Raw genomic sequence first — 18442 nt, forward strand, 5'->3', positions numbered from 1 at the left:
AAAGCATTTACTATTTATCTTCGTCATGATGGTTTTTTAAATGACTCCTTTTCCACCTCTGATCAGAATAAGATCCCTACTCAATGGAGAGTGCTATTCTTACTTTGTTCCAGCTAAGGAAGGCAAAGCTCAGAGAGCATAACGAATATTAGCAAGAAGAAGATATCAAAGGAAAAAAACCATACATCAATCCAATTAGCATCCCGCTGTCCTTGATTTGGCTTCCCTCATCCTTCACTGTGCTGTTCAGCATGAATCTCCCTACGGAAGAATCCCTTATTTCTATATGTTCCTTCAGTATTTCCACATTAATAGTTCTCCCTTAGCCTAACATTGCCCTGAATTCAAAACATTTTTTTTCTTTTCTTCCCATTTTATTATTTCAACTTGGATGTGTTCTTACATCAACTGTTTATCTCACCTTCAATTTCGCTCTCTAGCTACCACTGGTTTTCTTGCTTTCTCACAAGGACATAAAAGAATTAGTCAAAATACCATCTGCTTACTGCAGGCCAATTTACTAGCCACAACAGCATTGTCCAGTAATCTCTCAACCTGTGTTTGCTGCTTACCACTTCCTTCTTACGTTTACCGCAGCAGCTGTGCATTCTGATATTCACTTACCTAAACAGGCTAGGGAGGCACCGCGAGCAGAGACATGAAAACAAATGGGCCGTATGCAGCTCTGTGCAAAGGACAAGGGAAATCAAACAGAAGAATCAATGAACAGGAGACATAAAGAAGAGACTATGCAGAATAATACTAGATAGCATTAAATCCCTTTCTGAGTCACTACAGCAATATCATTTCTATACTATTAATACGAGGCCTAGAGATCAAGTCCTTCCCAGCAAGAAGCAATGGTGATGTTCATCATTCTGCTGATCAGGCGGATGGGACAGGGAGTTGAACAGTGATGCTGGAGAAAGTGGTGCAGTAGCCAAAAACCTCCTCCCAGAACCAGTGCTGCAGGAAGGCCTGCACATGCCAGTGCTCTGACATACAGACCTACCGCTCTAGCGACAAGAGGATGGAAGTCAATTCACCATGCTGTCTTGTTCCTCAAAATGAGAGTAACCCTTGAAGTACCACTATTTTGCAGAGGGACCCAGCTCCTCCCATCAAAATAATCCTGCTGAACCCTGACAACACATGACAATGTACAAATACATACATAAACAAAGCCTGTGTTCATCCCAGGTGCAAATAATAATGCAGTTATCCTCTGACACTCATTTTATTTCCAATTAGCGTTACAATTTCTTTCGAGAGGTAAAATTTGGGGTCCTTAGATTTCCACAAGAAGTTTGTATCACTGAAGGGTGGTTTGTTTTTTTTTTTTTAAAAATGAGAAATTTGAGTAAAGAATCTGTCTAAACAAAGGACAATGGGAACAGGATCTAAACAGAAGCAGGAGATTAGATGAAAAAAGGAAAGACTCAAAAAACCAGCACGATTACTGGCAACAGCAGGTGGAAGCAAGGATACTGAGGAAAGAAGTCCTGCCATATTTGTAGTTGTAGCATCTCTGGTTAGATGTTGTTCTGGCCTATCAGGATTACCTCACATATGATAACAAGGCACTTACCACAAAACCCACAGCTGCATTAGGTGGTTGTGCTATCCCAGCTAGGTAAACAAACAGTTCTGTCATTCATTTCACTAGTCCAACTATGTACTCAGGCCAGTCTTCAGTGTGAAAACTTGTTTGGTTTTTTTTTAATTTTTGAAAAACAAGCTTAAAACTCTGTTAAGTTCAGACCTTTCATATTACACATTTGTTTCCTATTAAGAATACTCTTATCAGAAGGACTTCCCCAAGTGTAACTTGTTTACAAACCTCACTGGACAGATAAATATTATCATTCAAAGTGTCAGCTGGAATGAAAACCAGTCAAGCACTTTACTGAAAAGTCACAGTATTACACAGTGGTTTGTCAAGCGCATTAAAAAAATATAGCTATACTGCTATTAAGAGCATGCCCCATTTAAATAAAAAACTACCTGCCCTTCACATCCTGCATGCATGTTGTCTGTACAATGCGTGCACAACATCACTAAAGCTTAGACATTGAAATTTTGCATCTAATACTTGGCAAATATAACCTTGGTAAATATAACCTAGACATTATTCAAAATGGGGACCACCCCTTTTTTCAGACAAGGTGCCCACATGATAATAAATCACAATAATAGAAAAAACGTAATTAAGGAAATCAAAGCTATCAATACAAAAAACCCCAAAACAACCCCAAACCAGGAAGCTTTATAGTAAATCCTGTGAAACCTACTGGTAAGTTCTTGGGTTTGGCAGTCCTATTGGAAATTTTGTTTTACCATTACTCATACACAATTTATTGTAATTGCTTTTATGAATCACATGAAGCAGATAAATAGGTAATAACCCATCAGTGTCTCTTCTAATCTAAAAAGTAGGAAATACCAAACAGAAGTAGCAGAAAGCGCGTTCAAAACCAACGGAGGCGCCTCCTGAGTTAGTGGGTAGTTGACCCATAGAAGTACTTGAGGCTGGATGTTGTGAACACTAGAGCTCCACATGGGTTACAGGCAAGGATGAGTTGATGAAGAATAAATCCACTATGTAACTTTAAGTCTTCAGTACCTCTGTTCCAGAAAGTTCCTGGGCTGCACTTTGTTGCAGGCTGAGAGGATACTTAGAGTGTGACTAGGTAAAGAAGAATCATATAAACTTGCCTCTTTCACAAGCATCTGCTTAGGGTTCTGACAAAGATTCTTGACATATCACTGACTTCAACGCCTTTTATACAATCCTTGTAGTAATTCCATGATGGAAAATATTGAATGTCAGTGCTATTGCTTACCCAGGTCTGTAAATGTGACCACTTCCCTCACTGACATCATAAGCAAGTGCCACAAGAAAATAGGGAATTGCAATAATCCTAATTAATAATTGAAGGCTTCTGATCTCCAAGACACGCAGAATACAATTTCGTATCCAGACTCTGCAACACGTCCATGCTCTCAGACCTTAACTGGATATCATAAAGACCCAGGAGGCCAGGAGCATAGTGCACCATGAAAATTAAGGCTATGCATCATTCAAGCGGTTCAAGTCTTCTGATGATAAGGCTTTAATACTACACTTAAGTTGTGAGAAAAGAAGCTTCCATCATTTTCGCAAACACAACAAAAAAGTCACCGTTAACAATGCCCTCGACAACTGTCATGCCTCAACAGTGCTTCATCGTTATCCTAATTTCTTCAACGATACACTTCCACGCCAGCATTTACACTGCTTCCTGAACCTGCTGCTCGCCTCCTGTCTGGCACAGGCACTTCTGTTTCATAGCAGCTGCCCTCAAGCCTGTATTTAGTGACAATGATGATGCTCTGGGATCAGTATTAAGAACAGACCTGACAAACAGAGGGTTCCTGAAGAAGGGTATGTAAGCCTGCTAGACTCTCTCTGCTTTTCCAAACCAATTAGTTCCTCCATTAAAAGACAGTTCTTTCAGTTATAAATCCCATCTCACTTTTAACTTCTATCTTATTTTCCTCCTTTCAGGCCACAGACTTTTTCTTCCTACCTGTTTTATAACTCGCCGCTTAGATAACGAGTGTCAGACAGCCCCAAGAGCTGTTTCACAGGAACAAGCACTGACATATAGAAAAAAAACACAACAAGTAGCATCACCGCCTTTATTTTCCGGGAAAGCAGACACTGCTTCGCACTTGTTTCTTGAAGCCTCCTCCCAATCCACGGAAAAACAAGTCAGGGCAGCATTGCTTACTGCGTGGGATGTGTTACTCTACCCTTAACCTTACGCCTAGAAATCACCAACATTATTTAGCACAACGCGACTCCATAAACCTGACTTCGGCACGGCCGTCACAGAAGGGCCAGGGGACACCCCGCTGCCCAGCGAGGCACCGTGTCAGCCCCACAGCAGCAGCAGCAGCCGGTACCCGGCCACCGGCTCGGCGAGGCCCCAGGCGCACGGCCGCTCGCTGCACGGCTCTCGGACCCGCCACCGCCCGCCGGGCAGGGGACGGGAAAGGCGGGGAAGGAAAGAAGGGAGGGGAGGGAGGGGAAGGAGAGGAGGGAGGGCCCGCCCGACAGCCCGCAAGGGGCTCGGCCAGCCCCGCCACCCCGGGGCGCAGCCCCTCCGCGCTGCCCCCGCCCCACTCGGTGCCCCGAGGCGGCGGGGAGCGGAGAGACCGCCGCGCCGCGGAGGCACGTACCTTCCCCCTTCGCAGGCTCCCCGACACCCAGCATAGCGGCGGCGGCAGCGAGGCAGCGGCCGGCACCAGCGACGTCTGCCGAAACCGGGCGGAAGCAGCCGGCGAGGCCGCGCAGGGCGGCGGCGGGAGGGGGCGGGTGCGGCCGGGCCGCTCCTTCCGCCTGGGCCGCGCGGGGTGGGCTGAGGGCGGCCCCGCCCCGCCGCCCGCTCCGGGAGGGCGGCTGCCGAGCGAGCCCCGCTGAGGGACGGGGCGGCCCGTCCGAGGCAGCCGCCCGGGGCAGCGCCTCCCCGGCCTGGCGGCGTGGCCCCTGGGGTCGCCATTCCCGCCGGAGCGGTGGCCGGCGGAGCTGCCCCAGCCCCAGGCGAGGCGCCGAGCAAGGGCCGGCGTCCGTCGCCCGTCGCCCGTGTAGGGAAAGGCGAGGGCAAGAGCTAAGTGCTCCCGAGGTGCGTGTCTTGGGGGTTTCCTTCAGTTTCTGTCATTCACGGTTGCTCAAGCTCACGGTTTCTTTGGGAATTCTGGCAAAGAAAAAAAAAAAAAAAAAAAGGTAGTTTTGAAAGAGCGAAATAAGCTGGGGTGCTTAAAAAAAGGCAGAGAGAGGGGTAGGAGAAGCACAGACTCAACCCTCAACATGCTTGAAGTTGCATCGAGATGAGGAAACTGGATGTGGGTGCCTGGAGTGTACCACCCCGGTAAAGCAGGCCCCTCCCAAAACGATTTTGAGGATCAACTTGCAAAAGGCTTAGAAAGTAGCAGTAAATCCTTACTCAGCCCACTGGGATCCTGCTACGGAGTCTGTATGGCCGCTGAAGAAGGTGTGAAAAGAGCTCAGGGAAGAGAAGGCTGCAACAGAAAAACAAAACCCCATGTTTGTCAAAGAGGACCTTAGGGAGTTTTTCACGCTGAAATGCTGCTTTTTGGAGAAATGTGTTGGAGGAGCTGTTTCCAGTTGAAGTCATGGTAGAAAGTAAAAAGAAAATAAATTGAATAATAGGAAATTGGCAAGATCAGGTGGTGTTTACCCAGGAGTTACAGAGGGATTTGGGCATGCAACAGTTGGACTGCAGAGTGTGCCATGTAACCACATGTTACAGACAGCATTGGAGGACAGGGGAGTGCTGCCTGTAGCCAAAACCTGAACAGCTCCAAGAGGAATCCCTAAGGCCAATGAGCATGTTGATCAAACCAGTAGGAAGAGTAACAGAGTGAGTGGAACAGGAATTAATACGATGCACCGGAGAACCATTGGCATCATTTTTTTATGGAGGGACATTGTGCCCCAGAAATCTGTAGGAGTCTTTGGAGAAGCCAAGTGACCACACCTTGCCAAGGTAAGCCGGGTCGATGAACTTGGATTTCCAAAAGGTGTTTGGGCAAGAGCTTTCATCACAAGTTCTTGGAAGACTCAGTGCTCCTGAGATGAAGATTACAGCCTTCAGATGGATGCATATGCAGTGAAAAAGATAGGAAAAAAAAAAGGTAGGAATCAATTAACGTCTTTTTCAATGGATTGGCGTAACAGGTAGGGTTTTACAGGAATTTGTGTGAAGATCAGTACAACATAGTTGTAAATAGTCTGGAAAAGGGGGCGGATAGCAGAGTAGTAAAATCGGTTGTTCATACTGAGTTAATCAGGTTAGTAAGAATAATTGTCATGTTGCAGAAGGACCTTTGAATTCCTACTGAGAGCAGTAAAATGATAGATACATGTTGATGCGTGAGATAAAATCGAGTGTTTAGATGGAATAAAAGGCTCTTAACAAATGATTGCTGTTCATGAGCGAAACCTTGACGTCACAACAGGTGGTTTATGAAATCTCAGTGCTTTGTGCTTCCAGTGGTCAAAATCAAGTAAGATTTAGTAACCATCTGGAACCGGACACCGTCATTCTCACTCTGTGTGATGGTGAAGTACTCACTTCTTGGATGGGGTCTGCAGGTCTAGCCATTCCCACCTCTCAGAAAGGGTCAAGGTAGTAAAGCTACAAAAGATACAGAAAGGTGTGACAAAGTTTTTCACAAGTCTGAAATTCTTCCACATAGAGAGCACTATGTAAAATGGAAGTCAAAAGACAAGCTGATGGGAGGAGGAGGTTGGGGAAATAATGACAAAACCCTGTACAATGGTTTTTGAAACTGAGTTGAATGGATGGTGATTCTTCATTGTAACTTCTAATGCAAATCCGTGGAAAGCAAATTAAGCTAATAGGCAGCATTTTTCAAAACAAAAGTATTTTAATGTAGTCTTAAACTTCATTGGAAATGTCAGAGATTCCTAAAAGTTTGAAGGGATTTGCAAAAAGGTATGGCAGATTTATGGGAGGGAAATCAGTCCCAGGCTATCAAACATGAAGATGCTGCTTAAAGGCTGAGGAAGCCCTGAGAGCCCTCAGTCTTCTGGAGGTTGTACCAGGGAAGTAGCCCAATGTGCTTGCCCTTTCCTTAGCACCTGCTGTTGGATGCTATTAAAGACAGAATGGACTGTAGGCCCGATCTGATACAGTTTTCATGTTCCTATTTGCAAAAACCGTCGCTATTTTTTCTCAAATTCACGTCAAGTCCTGCAGCTCATTTCTTATTCCAGAACGCTGTTTATCGAATGTGCCTTTAAAAAAATCAAAGGGCCACCTGGGTGCCTGAGGTACTGTTGATCAGAGTACACCATTTTATTAAACTGTTTATAAAATTGATTCAGCAGCAGGTAAGCTCATGGGTGAATATTAAAGTAATGACTGTGTGTATTACATTTGATATGAACTGGAGTTGGTAAGTTCGTGCAGTGAAGTCATGAAAAATATTTTCTTCTGCTCTGTAGAAGAATGAGGCAGGTTGCCCTGCTCTGTCCTGAATGGACGTTCAAAGGAATTGGAGTTCCTCAGCTCTGTCCTGGCCCGTGAATTTCTGTTCTTGAAGAAAACATTTCAGTGTTTTGACATTCAGGTTCCGCACTTAAACAAGGGCCCACTTAAAACAGCCTGAATCATAGTGTTTAGATGCAAATTCCAAGGTTGCTCGCGTTGCCTCCTTTCCTGCAAGAGGATCAACATTAGGCTTTTGCTCAGCAGCTTGTGATCTGAGTGCTAGCTGCAGCGAGGACAGGTGACAGAAACTGGGCGGAGGGGATTTGAATGGTCACCCCAGTATGATCATGACAATATTCTGTTTATCAGTGGCTGTGGTGTAACTTGGCTGGGCTTATTTTCTTAAATTTATCTTAGTAGTTGAGAAAAGTGGTAGTCGTGGTCCTCACAAGGAGGGGTGTAAGCCATATGTGTGGTTGGCATATGGCTTTCAGAGGACAGATTCTCAGTGACTTTTAGTTTCTTGAGTGAGACTGTAAAATTGCTCATTAGCATAGATTTTCATAGCGGTTTCCCTCAGGGAAGGGATTGCATGAACAACTCTTTCACTTGGCATGAACCGCAGCGGGGTGGCTTGAAGCATCTCATGTGCATTTTCTTCAGTCAGGGTTCTGTGATGCGTTTGCGTTGCTTAGACATTGCTCATATGCAGCAATATTTTAGTAGAATAATAATAATAGTTCAGTATAAGCTAGCTGTTTGTTGATTTGTTTTCTGTCTTGGTATTTGCAATGTGCTTTTTTTTGGTAGGTATTCTGTGAGTTAACAACTAACTTATGGATTACAGACCTGTAGTTGATCTGGGTGTTTAATGTAGTAAACAAATAGTGAAAACAGAGGTTAATCAAACCAGTGTCTACACTAAAGAATCAGTAATATGGTGGCAGAATGTAAGTCAATAAAGCAGGTGAAGCGGGTGTTTTCAGGGCAACATGTTTTGTTTAATATCCCATCGTCTCAGCTCATCACTTTCATAGTTGCTGTGTGATCATCTGTGACATTAGGCAGTCATTCCTTTCATCTCCAGAACTGATTTTTAGATAGGTGTTTTCATCACTCATATGCTCACATAAGGGGAAAAATCTCCTTAACCCCTTAAGATTGTCAGTTCTCCAATTTCTGAACTTTTTTCTTCAGTTAAATTTCTATGTATGATGTAGGAATCAAAGATTTTGAATTTTTGCAGCATTTTCTTCAAAGATTCATTATCATTCAATCTGGAGAATGTATTTTCAGGAAATCACAAATTGTTCCAAATTTCTGTTTATGCTTAGTAGTAAAATGGGACAGTATATATTAATTCATAAATATGTATCAATAAGACACCCCTAATGATTTCTTATTTTCAGTAAATTATCTGTAAATATAAACCCCAGACATCTCTAATATTGAACAAATTATATAAATGCCTTTACTCTTTGTTTCTTCTGTTCTCTGGTGCTTTGAACAGATGAAAAGGCATTTCAGGCCTGTGTAGCTCCTCTTTGATGGACTCACAGAAATAAATGCAGTAAATTAAAGGTGATGGAGAGAAAGGTGGTGCCGTAAGAGTAGCCTAGAGTCAAGATAAAAGAATTCAGTGATTCTTTTACAGTTAAAGCATTAGTCTTCATGTTGTTAAATTGTAGTATTTTTGGAAACTAAAAGGTAGAGTTGCATTAACAATAAATAGGATCTATCACAAGCCACTGATACAATTCTGTTTGAAGAAGTCCATATGTCTGCAGTGTCACTAATGTTATAAATTACCTGTTTAATCAATGGGAGGAAAAAAAAGGGTTTCTTTGCATCTTTATGTCCAGCTTCCATGACATTTTTTTATTTTTGTTTTGGTTTTTGTTTGCTTGCTTGTTTGTTTTAAATTATGTCTCTTATTCTGTGAACACAGACTGCACTAGCTAATAGGGACATTTGAGTGCACTGGGAAGGCAAACAATGGATTGCAACATTTGGATCTGAATAGGTTTCCAGTAGAAATATTCACTCTCTCAGAATTACATATCTCAAACCTCTATATAAGCAAGATCTTAAAATTAAGAATTTAAAAATATACATGGTTCATATAAATATTTATGTTGCTCATGGAAGTAGATTTCACACTGCACAGTTCAGCTATTGTGTGCATACGCTTTTTGTCTGAAGAGCATTTTTCGGAAGTAAGTAAATTCTTTGTGGTTTTCAAATTATGTTTTTTGGTTTTTTTTTATTGCAAAGCAGTTAGAAATGCAGGTATTTTAAAATTATGAGTTAGGAGAGATTTCCTAGAGACAGTGAAATATTTCAAAAAATAGTTCCATCGTCAGTTCTCAAAGCAACTGAAACAGAGATTACAAATTAATTAAGTTCTTCCAAGGACCAAGCTGGCTTTACAGGTAGTTAATGTAAGAAAGGAGAACTTTAAGTAGGATAAGATTATTATTCCACGTCTCAATGGAAAAAAATGGACCTCTATCCAGAGGGACCTTGACAGACTGGAGAGGTGGGCCCAGGACAACCTCATGAAGTTTAACAAGGCCAAGTGCAAGGTCCTGCACCTGGGTCAAGGCAATCCCAAGCACAGATACAGGCTGGGTGATGAGTGTATTGAGAGCAGTCCTGGGGAGAAGGACTTGGGCGTGCTGGTGGCTGGAAAGCTGGACATGAGCCAACAGCGTGCGCTCACAGCCCAGAAAGCCAATCTCATCCTGGGCTGCATCAAAAGGTGTGTGGCCAGCAGGTCGAGGGAGGTGATTCTGCCCCTCTACTCTGCCCTCATGAGACCCCACCTGCAGTACTGCGTCCAGCTCTGGAGCCCCCAACACAAGAAAGACACGGAGCTGTTGGAGTGAGTCCAGAGGAGGGCTACCAAGATGGTCAGAGGGTTGGAACACCTTTCCTATGAGGACAGGCTGAGAGAGTTGGGCTTGTTCAGCCTGGAACAGAGAAGGCTCCGGGGAGACCTTATGGCGGCCTTCCAGTACCTGGGGGGGGCCTGCAAGAAGGCTGGGGAGGGACTTTTTACAAGGGTCTGCAGGGATAGGGCAAGGGGTAATGGTTGGAAGCTGGGAGAGGGCAGGTTTAGGCTAGATACAAGGAAGAAGTTCTTCACCCTGTGGGTGGTGAGACACTGGAACAGGTTGCCTAAGGAAGTTGTGGATGCTCCATCCCTGGCAGTGTTCAAGACCAGGTTGGATGGAGCCTTCAGCAGCCTGGTCTAGTTGAAGATGTCCCTGCCATGGCAGGGGGTTGGAACTAGATGATCTTTAAGGTCCCTTCAAATACAAACCATTCTGTGATTCTATGACTCGACATAGTGTTGACTGGCTCATTGTGCCCTTATGTGTGGGCACATGCAGGCCTTGTGGTATGTATTTGAGTATGTTCATGTCGTAAATGGCAGCAATAATATTTTAGTATGTATTCCTGTATTATAAGACTAAAAGAGCTAACTGCAAGCATTTGGAAATTGAAGTTAATTGGAGATTGTATATTTTTATACATCATATATATATAGTATTGGTCTTGTGATTCTTTTTTTAAGTATATAAAGTCGGAGTACAGCAAACACAAAACTGAGCATGTGAATGGTCTCACATAAAGCAATGGTCCCAAGCTTCTGAGCGTGTGTAGACTTTGCTTATACAAACAACCCCCTTGAAAACAATTACCTTAAAGCGGCTCACATGCATAAACGTTTTGCTAGATCAGGATGGAATAGAATAAGTACATTTAAGGGCCAGTTTAACTTAGGGATAGGGAAAAAAAAAAAAAGAATTTATGTTAGAAAGCTTGGGGTAGTGCTTTATAAGGTCAGGTCTTCCTGAGTATTTTACATGACTTGCCTGGTTAGGTTTTTACTGCTACGTGAAACAGGACCAGTGAGTGTCCTTCAGAGCTGGACCACTGATTGTCCAGGCTGGTTAAGTGTTAACCTGTTTTGGGCCTGTGAACACTCACGTGAACAGTGCTGGGCACAGTTCAGTGTACAGGCTTGCACCAGAAGGCAGGATGGACAAGACTGTGCCAAACTTGGTGTTCTCCACCTCACATGGTCTTTCAAAGCTCTCCCAGCAGGCTTTGCGCTCTCAACCATTGCATACTCTCACACTGCATATGACCTAGATTTCATGAAATGGAGAAATCACAGGGGAGGGCTGCAGTACAGTCTGTATTTTTCAGGCACTTAGAGATAAAAAAACCCCTATGCAATATAACAATTGTGCCTGATGGCCACCTAGGTCCAAAAGGAGATTTAGGCTGAGTACTAAGAAGTGTAGATGTGGCCAGACTGTGGCCCTTTGTCTTGTTAAGGGTCCCTGGTGCGATTTCATTTAACTGCAGGGCCATAGCCTCTGACAAGGCCCAAGTAGAAATGTTTTCTATAGCCAGGTACCAGGAAGGCCTTGAGGAATGTTGGTGTTGAAACAAACAAGCCCGAAATATTTTTACTGGCAACAAACGAGAGGCACAATGGCATTCAAACAGGTTTGAGAAGTTAGTTGGTGGTATCTCCGAGCACCAAATAAATCTGCAGGAGATAGATTCTTCTGGCCTGGGCCCTAGAGGCCATCTGCCGCGTACTTGTTTAGTAATGTAAATAACACAATAATTGCTGTGACCTATATATTTAAGACTATTTTCATAGTTCGGTTTAAAATATTTAATCCAAAGAAAGCACAATTAATGTCCAATCAAAATATAAAATACCCTTTACATGTCAACAGTTATATGATAGCAAATCCTGTCGAGGAACAGATGGTAGTGTCTTTGTTAATCTTGCCCCACAGATGAGTGGAAATTAGTTTTCAGGCAGCAGAGACAGAAAAAAAGAGCATATATATGGAAAGTAAGATATGGAATTAGATGGAACTGAGTAAATACATGAAAAATGTTGATGGTTAAACTTCCTGAAGAGACATTTCGTTCTTGAAAGTACCCACTAGTGTAAAATGTATTTGTAGTTAGCTGTTAATGCAGCTGTGTGTACTGGAACAACTCACACAGCAACTGCCTCATATTTAATAGCTGCAAACTGTAATATGAAATTTCATGAAAGTAAATTCCATTTAAAAGTACATTTGAGAACTAGTCAAATAATTTGTTTGTTATTTTTTTTTCCCTTGCCTTCCTGTTGCTATCTAAAACTGACCATGAAAACTGCAAGTTGTAAATCACACCAGGGTTTGGCCAAGAGTCTTCACCAGAGATTTTCTGGTGTTTCAGAGGGTGCAAGTTTCAGCTCATGCATAGAAAATAGTCTGTTGCAAAAAAAAATGTCAGCTCTAGCCCTAAGCGTTGCCTAAGCCCCATGAATCACTTTTCTGCTTAGCCTTTGCAGAATAGTGAATTTTATTCTGAACTGTTAGTTATGATTACCTGTACGTGGTCTCCCACTAAGCAATCATAGACCCATATGCAGAATTACAGGGAGACAGTGAAATCTAAACCATTAGAAAGTAGTGAACTTTCCAAACACCTTTCTACACTTTTTCATTCTTGTTATTGATGCAACCAACTACTTTTCCCTTGAGGTCAGTATTCAGCAAAGACCTGCTGTGGTAATGTTTTGGTTTTAGTCCCTCAGCAGATAGTAAATTAAAATTCTTTCTGCTTCAGCCATTTTAAATATATGAAATTGCACTCTTTTGCAACAGCTTTTGCACAAGTTTAGCTACATTAAATTCTCTAAAAAGCTATGTATGTGGTGTCTGTATCTTTGATAATAATGTAATATTCTTCATATTCTAAAACTCTTTTCTGTTTAATGGCAGGGAGATAGCTCAGCAATTACAGTCATAGGAAAAACAGACTCGACTTAGGGAAATTAATTGAATTTATTACCAAATCCAAGATTAGGGTAATGGAAAATAAAAACAAATCTTAAAACATCTTCCCCCCCTACCCCTCCCTTTAGTCCCAAGCTTAAGTTCAGTCCCAGTTTGTCTACCTCCTTCCCTGTAGCGACCCAGGGGGACAGAGAATGGGGGCTGTGGTAGTTCATCACACATTGTTTCTGCCTCTCCTTCCTCCTTAGGGCGAGGACTACTCACACTCTTCCTCTGCTCCAGTGTGGGGTCCTTCCCATGGGCTGCAGCTCTTCACAAACTGCTCCAGCATCGGTCCCTTCCAGGGGGTGCAGTCCCTCATGAACAGACTGCTCCAGCGTGCGTCCCCCACAGATTCACAAGTCCTGCCAGCAAACCTGCTCCAGCGTGGGCTCCTCTCTCCACAGGTCCAGCTGGGAGCCTGCTCCAGCATGGGCTTCCCACGGGGTCACAGGCTCCTTCGGGCATCCCCCTGCTCTGACGTGGTGTCCTTCAGGGGCTGCAGGTGGATATCTGCTCCACCGTTCATCTCCATGGGCTGCAGGGGGGCAATCTCTGCCCCAGCGCCTGGAGCACCTCCTCCCCCTCCTTCTTCACTGACCTTGGTGTCTGCAGAGTTGTTTGACACATTCTCACTCCTCTCTCTGGCTGCAGTTGCGGTTGCACAGTTTGTGTTCCCTTTTTTAAATATGTTATACCAGATTTCCTTACAGTTTGCATGAAAGTGTCTAGAATGAGTCACCTGTTGTTCTTTGATACATTCTTCTGCCTTTTCCTTGTACCTGTGTTTCTGACTTTGCAGGACATCTTTTTCCCCTGTACAGAAGAAGCTCATTCTGGCTTATTTGTATTTTCTGCCATTGAGCATTAGTGGAGAAGCTTCTCCTGTGTGCCTCTCTCCAGAATGCTGCCTGGGCACAAACTTTTCAGAGTCTCCATCTTTCTTTCTGTAACATTACTCCACATTTTCCCTGACAAGCTTCTAAGAGATGGCAGACTTTCCTTCTGGCTTAAAGACAGACACATCTCTCCAGTTTCTACTACGTTTTATTGTTCGGGTCCAAGGCAAGTGCATGCACTACGTAATTTGGGGAACAGGAGGGGAGGAGGCCCCAGGGGTTGTGGTCTTTGTTTGCTTGTTGCTCTGGGATACTTATTAAAATAAGGATACCTATTAAAAATACGGTAATGTAGCAAGGATATGTGGGATATATGGGATATATGATATATGTATAATGATATGTGATACATATAATATATCATGATATATGATATATATAATATAGATGGGATACCTGTTAGAAATACAACAATATAGCAGTGATACAAATGTTCGTCTGTGGCTTGCTGGCACGTGACTATCAAACAAACTCCTGTTAAGTTACAAGATATATTGAGAGAATAGAAACAGACAATTCCATTTCAGCGGTACTCTATAATGTTCTACCTTTATTTTCCTTTATAGTTTTAGGGAACCTGTTGGGGTGGTGCATTTCAAGTAGCTGCTATTTTCAAGGCAAAGATTTTTTTGAAGCAGCACAGAGGTGGAGTTAGGCTGTTACCGCAGCTACTGAGCTCTCAGCTTTTTTGCTGTTGTGGCAGATACGCTGTTCATTCCATTTGCAAAGTCATTGGAAACTGGATTCAGCTGCTTAAAGCTAGGCGTCTAGTGCTATTTGAGATGTTCTTGTGCATCTAAGACATCTGCAGGGGTCTGGCACAGATGAGACGGGACTATCACACACTTTCTGGTCTGGCAGGTGGTGTCCAAACATCTCAGGACACAGCGACATACACTAGGACACCTTGGCTAGCACTTTCACATGTGGTTATGCAACTGAATCCTATCCTGGCGGTCAGCCATCACTGAGTGAAGTCCAGTGAGCAGCACTACACTATCAATTGAATTAAAAAACCCTCTAGAATTAACATTTCCAAATTGTCCAGTAAGTTCACCAAGTTACTATGGCTGAAAGAGGGCAGAAGACATACATCATACCTCCTGTGCCCACTGACACCTGTATATGCAGTACATGATTGCATATGTATTGGGTTGAGATTTTTGGAAAGACTATAAAAAGGTCTTTAATAAAATTATGTGAGACATGGGACAGAAATAAGAAAGACTGCATATTTAATTAAGAAAACAATTCCATTTACAAGCTGTGAAGGACATGCACTAGATTGTGCTTTAGACAAGAAGCAGCATTTTCTTACATTTGATGTACTTTCAGAAGTTCTTAGTAGCCTATATTACAAAAGTGACATTCTTGCACTGAGTTTGAAAGTGTTAACTAGCCTCAGCATAAACGTACGTTACGCCTGAAGTGGAGCCGGGGGCATTGTACTAGTGTAAGTGCCGAACCTTCTCCGCTAATTCCTGGGCAGGAGCCCTGTAATCCTCTGGGAAGATGTTTTGACAGTCTGTTTCGTTGCTGAAAGCTGTGCTGAAAGGAATTTCCTGCCTTAGATTTCAGAGGTCTGTTGGAATTGCTTGCCTTACTGGGTAGACTGACTCTTCAGCAAGCAGGAGGGAGGTGGCTACAGTAGGGCAAGGCTTGCTCCATGAAACTTGGCCTTGCTGCAGCTTCCAAGGAAAAGAATGGAAATTGGTTACTTCTTTTTTCAGACTCAGAAGTCAGCAGCTTGGGATCCCACAGCCTCGCTCTGCATTTGTCAACCTTCTTCCCTTCACTTGTATTTCTTTGTGCTATGTGTATAATTTAAATAGAACAAATGTGTTCAAGAATTTACTATCAGCTTTTTCTGGATCATATTTCTGAAGATGTCACAAACATCATGCTGCCGTTTGCCAAAAAATTAACATAAGATAAAGTGAAATTCCAGTATATGGCTGGAAGGAGTCCGAGTGAGTGCAATGTGTATATAATCAGACTTTCAGCTGCTGCCCTTTACTAAAGGTGTTTCCTTTGTTACAACCAGTTCTTTATTATTTGAATATATCTCATGCCATTCTTTTAGTCACCAAATTCTCCACTCATCCTAGCTTCTTTCTTTCTCAAATAAAGTAGGAAAAAATATGTGTTTTGCTAAAACATACTGGGTTTAATATTGGAATTTTTTCATAGAGTTTCATACTAATTAAGCTTTCAGTATCTCTTGTTTATTTTAAATCTTACATTGCTGAAAAATGGCAAGGAAAATTAGAAGTGGTAAAAATTAACAGCTTTTTTGACTGCTGAAATTCAAATGCAACTAAATATAAACATTTAGAATTTTTTTTCCTCTAAATTGAAATCATGAGCAGACAACCAAATCTTTCACAACTTCAACTGACTAAATCTAGCTATAGTTATTTTAAGCACATAACGCTTTTACTGATGAATCTTTTATATGTTTATCTTCACAATATTCCTGTGAATGTAGGATTACTGTTGTCTCTGCTTAGAAAACAACCTTAAAATCTAGCCTGACTAGAAAGTCCAAGTTTTTACATACAGCTAGCTTCTTGCATGAGTTTTCAAAGATGTATTTGAATTATTTGTGAAAATTAAAATTTTGTAATATTCCACGAAACCGAACAAAGCCCCTGAATTAAGGGGTTATTCTTCCCTCCAGAGCAGTACGATAGAGTGAAACAATTCTTTTATTCTAGCACTGAATGGAATTTCTCAGAATAAAGTTTTCCCTGGTTTGGGGGACATATTGTGATGAATTTGAGAAGGAAAGCCTCTCTTCCCAAGCTACCATGTTCTCTGGGTGCTCAAGCGGAGTCTTGCTTGGCTACAATTGACCTCTGATTTCTTTTCCTATCTGTACTTGTCTGGCAGATGATATAGCCTAGCAAATTAGCCAGCTGCAATCTCTTATTTGTTCAGTTAACCCCTGTGCTGCCAGGTATCAGCCACTGGAGCAAATGGGTATGATTTATATAGGGTTTTGTTACACCTTGCAGATACTGAGTATTAGCAGGTTTTGAATCAGCACCGCGAGCCTCTGATTGCTATGTAAAATTCTCACTTTGGATGCTGAGAACAGAAATTAGCAAAGTAAGAGGTTTCAGATGGTTTGGGGGAGTTTTCTGTTTCAGAGGTTGCCTTTTCTTTCGCTTCTTTTTAGAAAAAATTAATTAAGCTTTAATATTCTGGATACATTTTTTGAAGTGTAGTCTATGCTTATATTATTTGTCTAATAGTATTTGTATGAAGTGGCCGCCACCTGCATTTAATTTGTCTTGTGACATGTCTTTCCTGCCTTGATCTAAAATTCTTCAGAACACAGAAGAAATTACTGTTTTCTGCTTGGACTTTCCTGGCTAGCTCCAGTTTGATTGTTGTGGGCCTCTTAGAGCCTAAACAGATAGCATACACTCAGCACACAGGTTTTTAACTAATTACTAATGTTCCTAGAGCACTTTGAAGAGAAAAAGCACAGTACATGTGTTAATTATTATTAAGAACCTAGCTTTGAACATCATGTTCTGATATGAAAAATGTTTAGTGAGTCCTCACCAAATCGTAGCATTATAAATGTATTTCATTAAGAGATCATTAAGACATTAGAAGACATCATTATTAATCTATACATGATCTAAGCTTGGCAAACCTCTGTAATCCAGACTCATTATATTAGCATGAGTGCCTTTCCAGCCAAAAAAGTGCTGAGATTTTGCATGGTAGCGTTTCCATTTATCAACGATATTACAGATGAAATAAAAAGTCCGATTTTTGGAAAATCTCCCTTTCTAGTCCCATTACTTTTTCCTGGGCTTGATATAGTGCAGTTGTTGTTTCTGGCATTAATGCCTCTTAGGTTCAACATTGCACACATTATTTGAATTGAGTAGTCTTATACATGAAGTGCAAAAGATCTTCAGCAGGCTCTATCCAGGGGTTTCTTGGACGTGCATCAGTGGATTTTGTGGGAGAAAAAAATCCTTCTGGAAAATAAGAGTTATACATGTTCTTTGATAATGTGTTCTAGAGAAACTGTTAATTTTTCTAAATTACTAATTGTGATGTGTAACACAATAAATAGGCTGTTGAAAATCATGGTGATTTTGTTTAAAGTATGTACGATGAAAAAAAGATTAAGTGATGAACTTCTGAAGTGAAAAATCCTCAAAGAAATATGCTAAGAAAAATCCAAAATAACCAGTAGGCTGCCTTTTCAGTTTTCCTGCTAGCTTTTGTCTGTCATTTATAAGTGCACAGTTGTTTCTTAATTAGAGCTTTTCTGCTTTGAAAAGGAAAAGTGTGTCCAGCCACTGATACGTGAAGAAGAATCCCAATTTTCTTCTTATTGCAATTAGTTACTCTAAAACACAATAAGTAAAATGAAATATTTTCTTAAAATGTGAAAGCAATTTTTCAAAATAAATTTGATGCTTCCAAATTTGGCCATGCATTTTCTGGGATAATTGGACGTACTATAAGAAACTGTTAACATTTTTAAAAATAAGTTAAATCAGTCTAAGAGGTCTAAGAGAAAATATGCCAATTTAATATAATGAGTGAGATGCGCAAAACCCCTTTTGCATGTAATTACACCGTGTCATAGTGGTACTATGCAATCATCATGTTAATATTCTTGCTT

The 18442-nt window shown here is 41.8% G+C and overlaps 1 protein-coding gene across 1 annotated transcript in view; it reads right to left on the bottom strand.

The window, feature by feature from the left end:
* Positions 1-18442, bottom strand: part of LDAH (lipid droplet associated hydrolase) — a 165508-nt gene that overhangs the window by 118583 nt on the left and 28483 nt on the right. The window contains exons 3-4 of the mRNA XM_086460479.1: positions 6141-6203; positions 4101-4675 (exon numbers count right to left, since the gene is read on the bottom strand). Coding sequence (XP_086316605.1) covers positions 4101-4675; positions 6141-6203 — 638 coding nt within the window. The remainder of the gene's footprint in view (positions 1-4100; positions 4676-6140; positions 6204-18442) is intronic.

Source organism: Leptosomus discolor, chromosome 2 (assembly GCF_034619465.1).
Source record: "Leptosomus discolor isolate bLepDis1 chromosome 2, bLepDis1.hap2, whole genome shotgun sequence".
Lineage (NCBI taxonomy): Eukaryota > Metazoa > Chordata > Aves > Leptosomiformes > Leptosomidae > Leptosomus > Leptosomus discolor.